General features: G+C 58.6%; 2 protein-coding genes across 5 annotated transcripts in view; both read left to right on the forward strand.

Moving 5' to 3' along the window:
- Positions 1 to 1,524, forward strand: part of MEI1 (meiotic double-stranded break formation protein 1) — a 37,276-nt gene extending 35,752 nt beyond the window's left edge. For all 3 annotated transcript variants that reach the window (XM_030478051.1, XM_030478053.1, XM_030478054.1), the window contains one exon: positions 1,300 to 1,524. In XM_030478051.1, coding sequence (XP_030333911.1) covers positions 1,300 to 1,345 — 46 coding nt within the window. In that variant the 3' untranslated portion in view covers positions 1,346 to 1,524. The remainder of the gene's footprint in view (positions 1 to 1,299) is intronic.
- Positions 1,525 to 1,997: 473 nt separating this feature from the next.
- CCDC134 (coiled-coil domain containing 134) lies at positions 1,998 to 9,656 on the forward strand. 2 transcript variants are annotated; one of them, XM_030478061.1, is made up of 8 exons: positions 2,011 to 2,090; positions 5,774 to 5,891; positions 6,718 to 6,839; positions 7,214 to 7,298; positions 7,524 to 7,705; positions 7,926 to 7,997; positions 8,359 to 9,181; positions 9,372 to 9,656. In XM_030478061.1, the coding sequence occupies exons 2-7, from the start codon at positions 5,789 to 5,791 to the stop codon at positions 8,482 to 8,484; spliced, it is 690 nt and encodes a 229-aa protein (XP_030333921.1). In that variant the 5' UTR covers positions 2,011 to 2,090; positions 5,774 to 5,788; the 3' UTR covers positions 8,485 to 9,181; positions 9,372 to 9,656. The 2 variants fall into 2 exon arrangements, with proteins under 2 accessions (XP_030333920.1, XP_030333921.1); XM_030478060.1 differs by having other exon boundaries at positions 1,998 to 2,090; positions 8,359 to 9,656.
- Positions 9,657 to 10,048: the final 392 nt, after the last annotated feature.

Consider the following 10,048-nt stretch of genomic DNA (forward strand, 5'->3'; position numbering starts at 1 on the left):
GGGCAAGATGCCTCTGCTAGGTGATGTGAGAGTGGTAGGTGTGACAGATGGAAGGGATACTTGATCTGCTGCTCCTTCCCTTGTTCCAGCTGAAGGCAAACAGAATTGGAAGAACTCTGAGTGGTTGTTACACTTGGCTAGCTTTGGGATGAAAGACTTTATCATCCCCAAATTTGAGAGGACATTTGGGAAATCAGGAGACATTTGGGATGAAAGTTCGGTCTCTGTGCCAGGATTGCATTCACTACACAGCAGACGTGGTCTGATGAAAGGGGAGCAGGCCAGGGAGCCTGAGACTTCAGAGCAGTAACGATCTGATATTGATTTCCCTGGAGATGAACAATTGCTTAACACTGTCTGTATACTAGCCAGTATGTCCGTGGAGTCATGGAAACCCATGATTCGAGCGCTTGCAAAGGACAGTGGGCATTCAGAAACCACTGAGTTACCGAATTGTGTTCTGCTTGGCCTTAGAATGCCCTGCTGAGAACTGAATCCTCCTCTTCTCCAGGAATGGATTCAGGGGCTGCCCCCAGATTACTTGTGGAGAAGGAGGGAGCCTGAGGCAGTATCTGTTTATTTCTCAAACTGCTTTTGCCTTCCTCTTCTCATCACGCCTCATTGCCTCAGAGAGATGGCAATGATGGAGGTGGCCGCAGCAGGGATTTCCTGTTGGGGTGGGGACTTCCTCCACTGTGGGACACCTTCATCAGCCATGTGCAGGGGATGTGGTGGGTGAGAGGTGTTTGTCATCTGTGAGGAGTAGCTCATCCTCATGCATACCCCCAGTGTGATGCTACCGCTCTGTGGTGGGGTGCTCAGAGCACAGGTTGTCCAGGTGGAGACCATCCAGCCAGATGAAGTTCCTCTCCACTGCCTTTCCTTGTCTGCACGGGGGAGAGGGAAGGTGGATGGGAGGTCACGTTACATTGCTCAAGTTGCTTCTCATTTCTGGCTTTTCTTATGAGGAAGCCTTTACATCTCAGTTGTTAGAAAGGGTTTTGGATGTGCTCCAAGTGCAGCCATGGTGGCTACCTGAACAGTCATGAAGATAGAAGTCAAAATCATCTGGTCAAAACCAAGCTTTGACATCAGTTTTGTGACAAAGGAACTTTCTTCAGGTTCACTGCTGTTTCTCACATATGTTGGCAATGGGCTGGGTGTTCCATGGCTTGGGGGAGGTTTGGTTTAGAAATGAAACCCTTCTGTCAGCAGTATGTCAAATGTGGGAATTCCCATGGCATGCTGGAGTTTCAGCCATGCCTTCCCTTTGGTTTCCACTCATGCCATCAATGACAGATGCCTGGGAGGTGTGGCAGTGTCCCTGTCGCACATTGGAGACTGAAACAAGAAGATGTGGTGCACCCAGCCAGAGGAACAAGGCAAGAATGGAACCGGACACTCCATCCTGCTGTTATTCCCAGTGAGTAGCAGAGAGAAGATGGACAGAGAAAGTAATTTGTAGCTCATTTTCAGAAAAAGGTTTGTTGAAAGTCATTTATAAAGCCCAGTTACTGAAATGCCTCTTCACGTCCTTCTCTTTGTGGGATGAGGCTCAGTTGATGCTCTTCAGTTACCAGAGCACAGACCTGCCTGGTGCAAATGCTGCCGTCGGGGGATGTGGGTGCAGTGGAAGAGGCTCCCTGCCCACCTGCCTTTGCTGGTGGTGCTGCCGGTTTCTCTGGACTGGCCAGAGGTGCTGGGGGGCTCAGTCAGGCCCCCGGCTGGGGGGGCAGATGTGCTGCTTGTCCCACTGGGAAGAGGAGACTTCCAGTTCAGGGCTCACCCCTCGGGCTACAGCCCCGCACCGCCGCTTGCCCGTTGCCTCCAACCCTGTAAGTGCCCCACTGGGGCTTTAATTAAGGCGATTCCTTGCCCTGCAGAGCCGGGGGGAACCCTCCGGCCCCGGGTGAGGGGAGGGGGGGCCCGACTCCCAGTTCCCTCCAGCCCCGTCGGGGCCGGTGCCGGGGCGGGGCGGGAGCTGAGGAAGTGACACGGCGGGGCGGGGCGGGGAAGCGGCGGCGGCGGCATGGCAGCGCGGCGGGCGTGAGCGCCGCTCCCGGCACCGGTACCCGGTACCCGGCCCGCAGGTGAGGGGGCCCGGCCGCGCCGCGCCGCCCTACGGAGCAGTGGGGAGCCCTCCCCTCCCCTGGCCTGGCCTGGCCGGGGGGTCTGAGCGGGGCCGGGGGGAGCTGGGGCAGGCCGGGGGCCGCGCCGGGGCACGGCGAGCGGGGCGGCGGTGGCCGCAGCGCCCCCGGGGACACCCGGGAGGGAGGGACGGACGGATGGGGGGGAATCCTGTCCGTGCCGCCGGGGGGGCCGAGCCGCGGTGCCCCAGCTGTGCTCCCGGCCGGAGGGCTCTGCCACCGCCGCCCCTCGCCCCGCGCTGCGGCTTTATGAGGAGCACAGCATCGGGAGGGAGCCGTCCCGTCCCGTCCCGCGAGTTTGCACCCTCCGGTGTGCTCCCTGCTGCGGCCACTTGACACGGCTCTGCGTGGCTTCCCCACAGCGCGGCCAGGTTGTCTCGGCTAATCCCATTTCAACATCTCCATCTCCGTGTGGTTGCCATTACTTTCAGCCGTGCTTGAAAGAGAATCCCCGTCTCCCTATGCCCGCGGGGTGCTGCTGCCGCCGCTGCTGACCCCCTCCTGCGGGATAGGAGGCATGATCCGGATCCGTTCTGGGTGGAAATCACAGCCACTCGCTGGGTGCCTAACCCCGGCTGGCGTCCATCCCTGCGATAGGCGAGCTGTGGGTTTGGTGGTGAAGGGACTTTGGAGGGAAGCAGGTGTAAACGGCCGTTGTTTCACTGGAGCAGCTGATCGTGTTAGACACGTCCTAACAGAAGTGGTCTGAGCAGCCTGCGTTTCACTTCCAAAGCTTTTGGTTCAGATGTGACAAGAGATTAATTCTCATCTGGTTGATGGAGGAGCTGCTCAGGGATGGATTCATGGGGCAGGGAGTTTGTATCCCTTGTTTGTCCACAGTGTGCTCCTGGGGCGAGCTGTCTGATCGTGCTTTTCCCCCTGCAGAAGGGAAAGGGTGTCCTGCAAATGTCCCTCCTGGGAACCCAAGTGTGGCAGCATTGGGTTCATTGCGAGCTCATTAAGCGAATAAATCCCAGCGATGCTCGGCTCAGATGGGGCTTCTGCAGGAGAATTTATAAAGTCATTATAAACATTTTAATGGAAAATACTAACCATCTATAACACAGCATCTGTTGTCATCTCTTTGGAAAAACACATCTAAATTAAGAGGATGGGAGGCAGCGAAAGAGACTGGTGGGCTTTCTGCTGAAACAGCCGGCTGGCCAGGGCTGTGAGGGGAATGGTGGTGGAAACTCCTTCCCATCTGTAGCATCAGGCCAGGCCCTGGCTCCCTGGAGTGCTCTGGGAGCACCAGGCAGAGCCAGCTTTGGCAGGGATTGGTTCAGGGAGGGAAGAGAGGAGCAGCTCTGCTCTGTTTCTGTCTCGTCTCACCCCTCAGTGTGTGTGAAGACATGAGGGGAAAGCATGGAGGAACATCTGCAAGGAGCTTTGGCATCCCTGCACTTACCCAGTCCAGCCTGGAATGTCCTCTGCTACTAAAATGGGGTGAAACAGGCAGGGCAGCGAAGGGGAATAAACTCAAGCTGGTCCCACGTGGGACCAGCAGCCTCATTTCCCCTATGGATGGGGGCAGCAACTGGCTCCTATTTGATTGTCACGGGGCTGCTTCAGTCCTGGTGGATGTTGGCAGTCAGTAGCTTCGATGTGAGAATGAGTGTCAGCGGCGAAGGGGTCAGAAGGAAAGGCGATGGGCTGCTGGTATGGCATGGCTCTCCAGTCCTCTTCTTCCAGCTGGTCTTGTGGCACAGTCTGCAGGACTGCTGAGGAGGACTTCTAAAGCCATTAAAAACATTCTAATTGAGCACATTATCCGTCCATCCCACAGTATCTGCTGTTGTGTCTCTGCAAGAGCCCATCTCATGGCTCGGGGGCTGCCAGGCAGGCCGGGGGGATTTCAGCTGCAGCCACCAGCTGGCCGGCAACTGCTTCGGCCGAGAGCCACGCTTTGCTCTGCTGGTGCCTGGGCTCTTCAGTCTCTTTGACTCTCCATGAGCAGGGCACACAGCCAGCCCGGTTCTTACGGCCACTTGTTGGATCAAAGGGGCACACAGCGCCCCAGAGCAGTCACAGTTTGTGCTTTGAGTTGCTGCTCTTCCTCCTCCTGAGAGCCCGGGAGGGAGCAAGCAGCTGTGGGGGGCTCAGCAGAGGGGGGGGCCCCACAGCCCCTCGCTGAGCCAGGCCTTGGCCCTTGTGTCATGGGTTTTGGCAGCGTGAAGCAGTCTCTTGGAAGCTGAGCAGGCTGGTGGGTCCAGCAGAGCATCTGTTTGCCCGGGCTGGAGGATCAATCCTTACAGCCTCAGCTTTGTGGCCTCCAGGGTGCCTGGAATATGCTGTAAGACCTCAGTGTGCAGAGGGGACGGGACCCCAGGCCTGGCGTGGGAGGCTTATGCTGCTGTCCTGGCTCTGCACTGCATCCAAAACACAGGGCGTGATGCTGAGCCTTCCTCTGTAACGCTGGTTGTAGTTGCTCTGATCATTCCCTTCCAGGGGTGCTGCCTTTTGCAAAGCATAACAGCAAAGTAATGCAGAGAGTTTCTCATGTTCTCCTGATGATGCTTCCCTGCCTGCGGGGGTACTAGGGCCCTTTCCTCAGCTCATCCGGAGCTGCTGCTGCTCCTTGTGGGGCTGAGAGAGCAGACAGTGCTGTGATGCTGCAGTTTTGCCTTGCCTCGCTCTTGGGCCTGAGGTTGAACAGATTTGTTTAAAAAACAAAAGGAACCCCCCTGGATTCGGTGTGACGAAGGGATTTGTTTCTGTTTCAGTGTTGGCACTGCAGAGAGAGGCTTGGGTGGGCAGGGGAGCGCGGGCTGAGGAGCGGAGCGGGTGTCAGGGTGAGGACAGTGCTGGCGGCCTTACACATCTGCCTCCCTTGGGAGCAGGAGGCAGCTGGGGGATGCTCTGAAGGAGCTGCTCCTGCTCCCGTGATTGCTGGTGGCTGCTGCTCGGGAACATCATCCCTGTGCGCAGGCTGCCCGGAGCCCCACCGCCCGCAGGCTGAGGTGTTGCTCTCCTTTCCAGGGTCTAGGCTGCCCCAGCGAACGGCTCCTCGCTCTCAAGGACCTTTTCTAGTGTCTCATCTGCACATTGTCTGAGGAACCCTCCCGGCCAAGAGCAGCTCTGCCTGACCACATTCCTGCGGAAGGGAGGGATGTGCATGGGGAGAGCTGCCACCTGGTCACCCAACTGCTGCTTGTCAGCATGGGGCCTGCAGCTTGTAGCAAGAGGAAGGGTCCAGGTATCAGCACCCCTAGAGGTGGAGGGGGCTGAGCTTGAAGGAGAGGTGGACTTGAGCCCCTTGGCACTCCCTCTCTGCCTTCAGCCCTGCTGCTGCAGCTGCTGGGCTGCTCGACTTGCAAACCCAGCAAAAAGCTGGTGTTATTTTTGGGAGAAGGGGTAGGACTCCGTTTTTGTGCCTGGTCAGTGCTCAGTCAGGTCCCCGGGGGCCTGGCCAACAGTGGAGGCAGGCAGAGAGGAGGGCTGGCTGCAGCACAGCCTCCTGTGGCCCTGCTCTGGCCACTGTCTCCCTCGAGCCCCTTGTGGGGACAAGGGAGAGGCAGGCAAGGACCCTAGTGCCAAGGGCAATATGCTGTCGGTCCTGAGGGGCTCCTGTGACTTCTCTCTGTGGTAAGTCTCCTCACTGGTTTTGTTGGTCCGTTTTGTTGCAGGCTGTGGCGGCCGACATGGATCTTCTCTTCCTCTGCCCCTTCCTGCTGGCGCTGCTGCTGTCCTGGGGCGGCTTCGCTGACCTGGAGAAACAGAGGGTGGACTCTGGCTTGGAGATCTGTATCCTTCTCTGCAGCCTGCCCCTTCTGCCCTGCGGGTGCACCGTGCCTGCAGGGGCTGCAGGGAGCTCGCATGCAGGGAGAGGGGCAGAGACCACCGGAGGGGGCATAGGACAGTGGAAGAGAGAGGACCCAGAACCACTGAGCAGTGCCCTCTTGCTCTTCTGTAGAAGGGCTTTAACCCAGCTCCTGGGTTTGCACACCAAGTGCGTGACTCTGTGCAGGAGCAGAGATGGGGGTTTCAGTGGTGTTCTCTCAAGCACAGTGTTTTTCCTTTCCACTGCAGCACGCTGGGTGCCAAGCACATTTCCCAGTCTGCTCTTGGCAGTGGGGTGGCCAGTGGCATGGCAGAGCACGCCTGAGGGTCTCAGTGCTTTGGGATCACTGGCTGGGATCACGGAAGAGGGCTCCTGGGCTTGTGGTGCTTGGTCTCCTCTGTGCCACATGCATTTATTGCCCACGAGGAGGCAGGGTGATGCAAGCCCTTAGCACATGGTCATAGGCAAAGTGTGAAAAGATATTTAATGCGTGTGCTTGTTGACACATGTATTGGGAAGGTGGGAGTTGATCCTCCTCCTCCTCCAGCCTGTCAGCCAGTGTCTGGAAAGCTCCCCACGAGCACCCAATGCTAAGTGTCCCACTGCGATGTTTGGGCAAAGGGGCTCACTGAAGACCATGTTTCATCCTGGCTCAGGCACTGCCCTCAGGAGCCCCATAGAGAACTGGGGGTCTGGGGTGGTGCTGGGTGCCCAGCTGAGGGAGAGAGTGGGAGCATGGTGGGAGTGTGGTGGGAACGTGCCAGTGGTGCCCTTGACGATGTGGTGCAGATAAGAAGCTGTTTGAGGTGAAGCGCAAGGACCAGATGAATGCGCTGAAGAACCTGATCGAGCTCAATGACATCAACCAGCAGTACAAAATCATTGACATCATGCTCAAGGGACTCTTCAAAGTGAGTCACAGCATGGGCCACCCTCTGGGCTCAGTGTGGTGTGGGGCTGGAGAGGGCCGGGGGTCTCTATGGGATCAGAGAGACGAGCTGGGTGGGATTTAGGTCCTGAAGGGAGTTTGCCCAAAGAAGTGGTAAATGCTCCATCCCTGGCAGTGTTCAAGGCCAGGTTGGACAGAGCCTTGGGAGACATGGTCCAGTGGAAGATGTCCCTGCCCATGGCAGGGAGTTGGAACTGGATGCTCTTAAGGTCCTTTCCAACCCAAACCATTCTGTGATTCTATGTTATGGGGCTTCCAAGTGGGGCGGTTGGGGCAGCACCCCTGGTGTACAGGGAAGGGCAGGCAGAATGGGGCAGTAACCGAGGGCTCTGTCAGGTGCTAGAGGACTCCCGGGCTGTGCTCATTGCTGCTGACGTGCCTCCCGATGGACCTTTCCCTCAGGACGAGAAGATAAAGGATGGTAGGCGTTCTCCTGTCCTTACCCGCTCCCTTTCCTGGTGCTCCGGTGCACTGCTGCCATTCCTTCTGGGACCCCCCTGTACCCAGACCAGACCTGGGCTGGTCCCTGTCTGTTGGGGACCTTACTGCTGCCTCTCTGACTGGTTTGTACTGGGGAGCCTGCCCACTTGCTCTTGCCAGCGGGATAGGGCATGTGTGCCGATGGGGCTGGTGGCTCTCCCCACAGCATACTCCCACGTGGTGGAGAACACGGCCTTCTTCGGGGACGTCGTCCTGCGCTTCCCCAAGATCGTGCACCACTACTTTGACCGCAATTCCAACTGGAACAGCCTCATCCGCTGGGGCATCGGCTTCTGCAACCTGACAGGCGTGTTTGAACAGGGACCTCACTCACAGGTCCTGGGGCTGGTACGGCTCCTGATCCCTTCTCTGCTGCTGGGGCTGGGGGGTGAGCTTTTGCTGGGGGTCAAAGAAAGGCATGGGGAGTGTACCCTGTGTCTGAGGATTGTCTTTGGGCTGAGGGATGGGAAAAGAACATGGAGGGGGCTGGTGGGGAAGAAGAGACCCTGGTCATGGGGGGTGCAGGTGGAGACACCACTTCCCGAAGCGGTCTCGCTTTGCTCCACAGATGGCTCAGGAGCTGGGAATCAGTGAGAAATCACCCGATTACCGCAATCCCTTTAAAATGGAGCACTCCGAGGTAAGACGATGACAATACCACCAGCTCACCCCACGGGCTTCGCTATCTCAGTTGCAGCTCCAGGCAGCCGGCTGGGGAAGGGAACCGGTGGCTTGATGGGGAACAGCCAAAACCCCCATCACGGAGGAAGCATGGTTAAAACACGTGTGTCAAATTCCCCTGCTGGGCTGCAGTTGGCTTCGGGCACCCAGTGCCATCGCCCCCCTCCTGTGGCCCATGGGAATGTCGGGACCCCATTCCCCTCGTGCCGTGTCCAACCTCAGGCCCCCTGGCACTGTTGGCTTCAGTGGATTTGGGGAGGTTGTGCCTCTGGGAGGCTGCGGGGGCTCCCCCATGCTGACCCCTCACTGTCACCCCACAGTTTTTCCCCAGCGCCGACACCTTCCAGAAGGCGTTGCGGGAGGAGGAGAAGCGGAGGAAGAAGGAGGAGAAGCGGAAGGAGATCCGCAAGGGCCCACGCATCTCCCGCTCGCAGTCGGAGCTGTAGCTCCCTCTCGGCGGCCTCGGGCCAGTGCCCCGTGGTCCCCTTTCCGTTTGTGCTGTGGGGTTTTGTTTCATTGCCTTTCTCTTTGGTTCAGCTGGGGCTGGGTGGTGGTGCCGGTGGGTTGCCCCAGTGGGGCTGAGGGGGGCTGATGTGGGGTTCCCCTTCCCCAGAGCCAAAGCACAGACGGGAAGGCAGCGGGGCCGTCCCCATGGCCTGTGGGGAAGTAGGGCGAGGGGGAGCCGGGGGATCCCCCCCTCCGCAGCACGCCCTGCACTGAACGTGCCTCCTCCGTCATGGTGGGCTGGGGAGCGTGTCACGCCAAACACCCTCATGAGCAATGCTGCTTCGCTCAGTTCTTTTTTTGGTTAGACTGGTGATCTCATTGGCACCCCCCACCTGGTTATACCTGGTCTCTGCCCAGCCGCTACCTCTGCTGGAGCAGCTCTCCCCTCTTCCCAGCACCTGTTTTTCACCAAGCAACCTGTGTTTCGTCGGTCAGCCATAGTTGAAAAGGCTGATGGCATCAGTTCCTGGCCCGGCAACATCCTGCTCTCTTGGGTGGGCATTCCCTGAAGGGAGGCAAATGTGGTGATATTTGGGAAGGAGGGATTTCAGTTCTTGGCCTTCTTTGCAGCTGATGGACACACATAATGCAAGTACTGCTGATGCTGAAGGTGCGGGGGAGCCAGCCATGAGCCCTGTGAGCCTGTCCTGCCCCTCATCCCTCCTGTACCCATCCCTCGGCTGTGGGGCTGGCCCTTTCTACATTAGTTCCTTACAGCCCCTAGTCACGGGGATAGCCAGCCAAGAGGATGTGGGAACGGCAGGGCTGTAGCAGAGAGGGAGCTAGCTGGGAGGCTGTGACCCTCTGCACGGTGTCTCGGCTGCAGGGGCATCGGAGGCATGGGCTGGCCCTGGGACCCCGCACAACCGCCCTGCACTTTCCCATGGTCGCTAATGAACTCGCAGCAGACGAGGCTCTTGCGGAAGGGCCGTCCCCGAGAAGCAGGTGCTCTGTGCCCGGCTGGGGGCACCACAGCCTTTGGGAAGGGGTGAAACGTCCTGAATGTTTCAGCGCGGAGCCAGGTCTGTCCGGCTGCGGGTTGGCAACGGGTCCGTGTTTTGTTTTAATGGAATAAAATTGACTTTATTTTTTTTTTTATTAAGTAAAAGAAGATTGGCTCTTGCTCCTGTTCCTGGTGAGAGCCGGCGTGTGCCGGAGGGCGGCGGGTCAGGCCCCTGAGGCGACGAGGGTCGGTGGGTAGCTGCGGAGGGAAGGAGATGCCATCGGGGCGGGACAATCCCCATTCTCCAAGGACCATCGCCGCCGCCTTCTACCTCGCCTTTACCCGCTCCAGCCGCGGCTGGAGCCCGGGGCTGCGATCCGTGTCCCTGCGAGTGTTCCGCAGGCAGAGGCGGAGCACAGCACCCACCGCGCCCCACGAGTGCCCGTAGCGCGCTACTTCCCTCCGACGCCACGCCCCTTCATGAATATTCTAATGAGAAGGCGGGGCTCAACATGCTAATCGCAAGCTGCTGATCGCTGACGCGCCATCACACCACGCGC

Source organism: Strigops habroptila, chromosome 3 (genome assembly GCF_004027225.2).
Source record: "Strigops habroptila isolate Jane chromosome 3, bStrHab1.2.pri, whole genome shotgun sequence".
Classification (NCBI taxonomy): Eukaryota; Metazoa; Chordata; class Aves; order Psittaciformes; family Psittacidae; genus Strigops; species Strigops habroptila.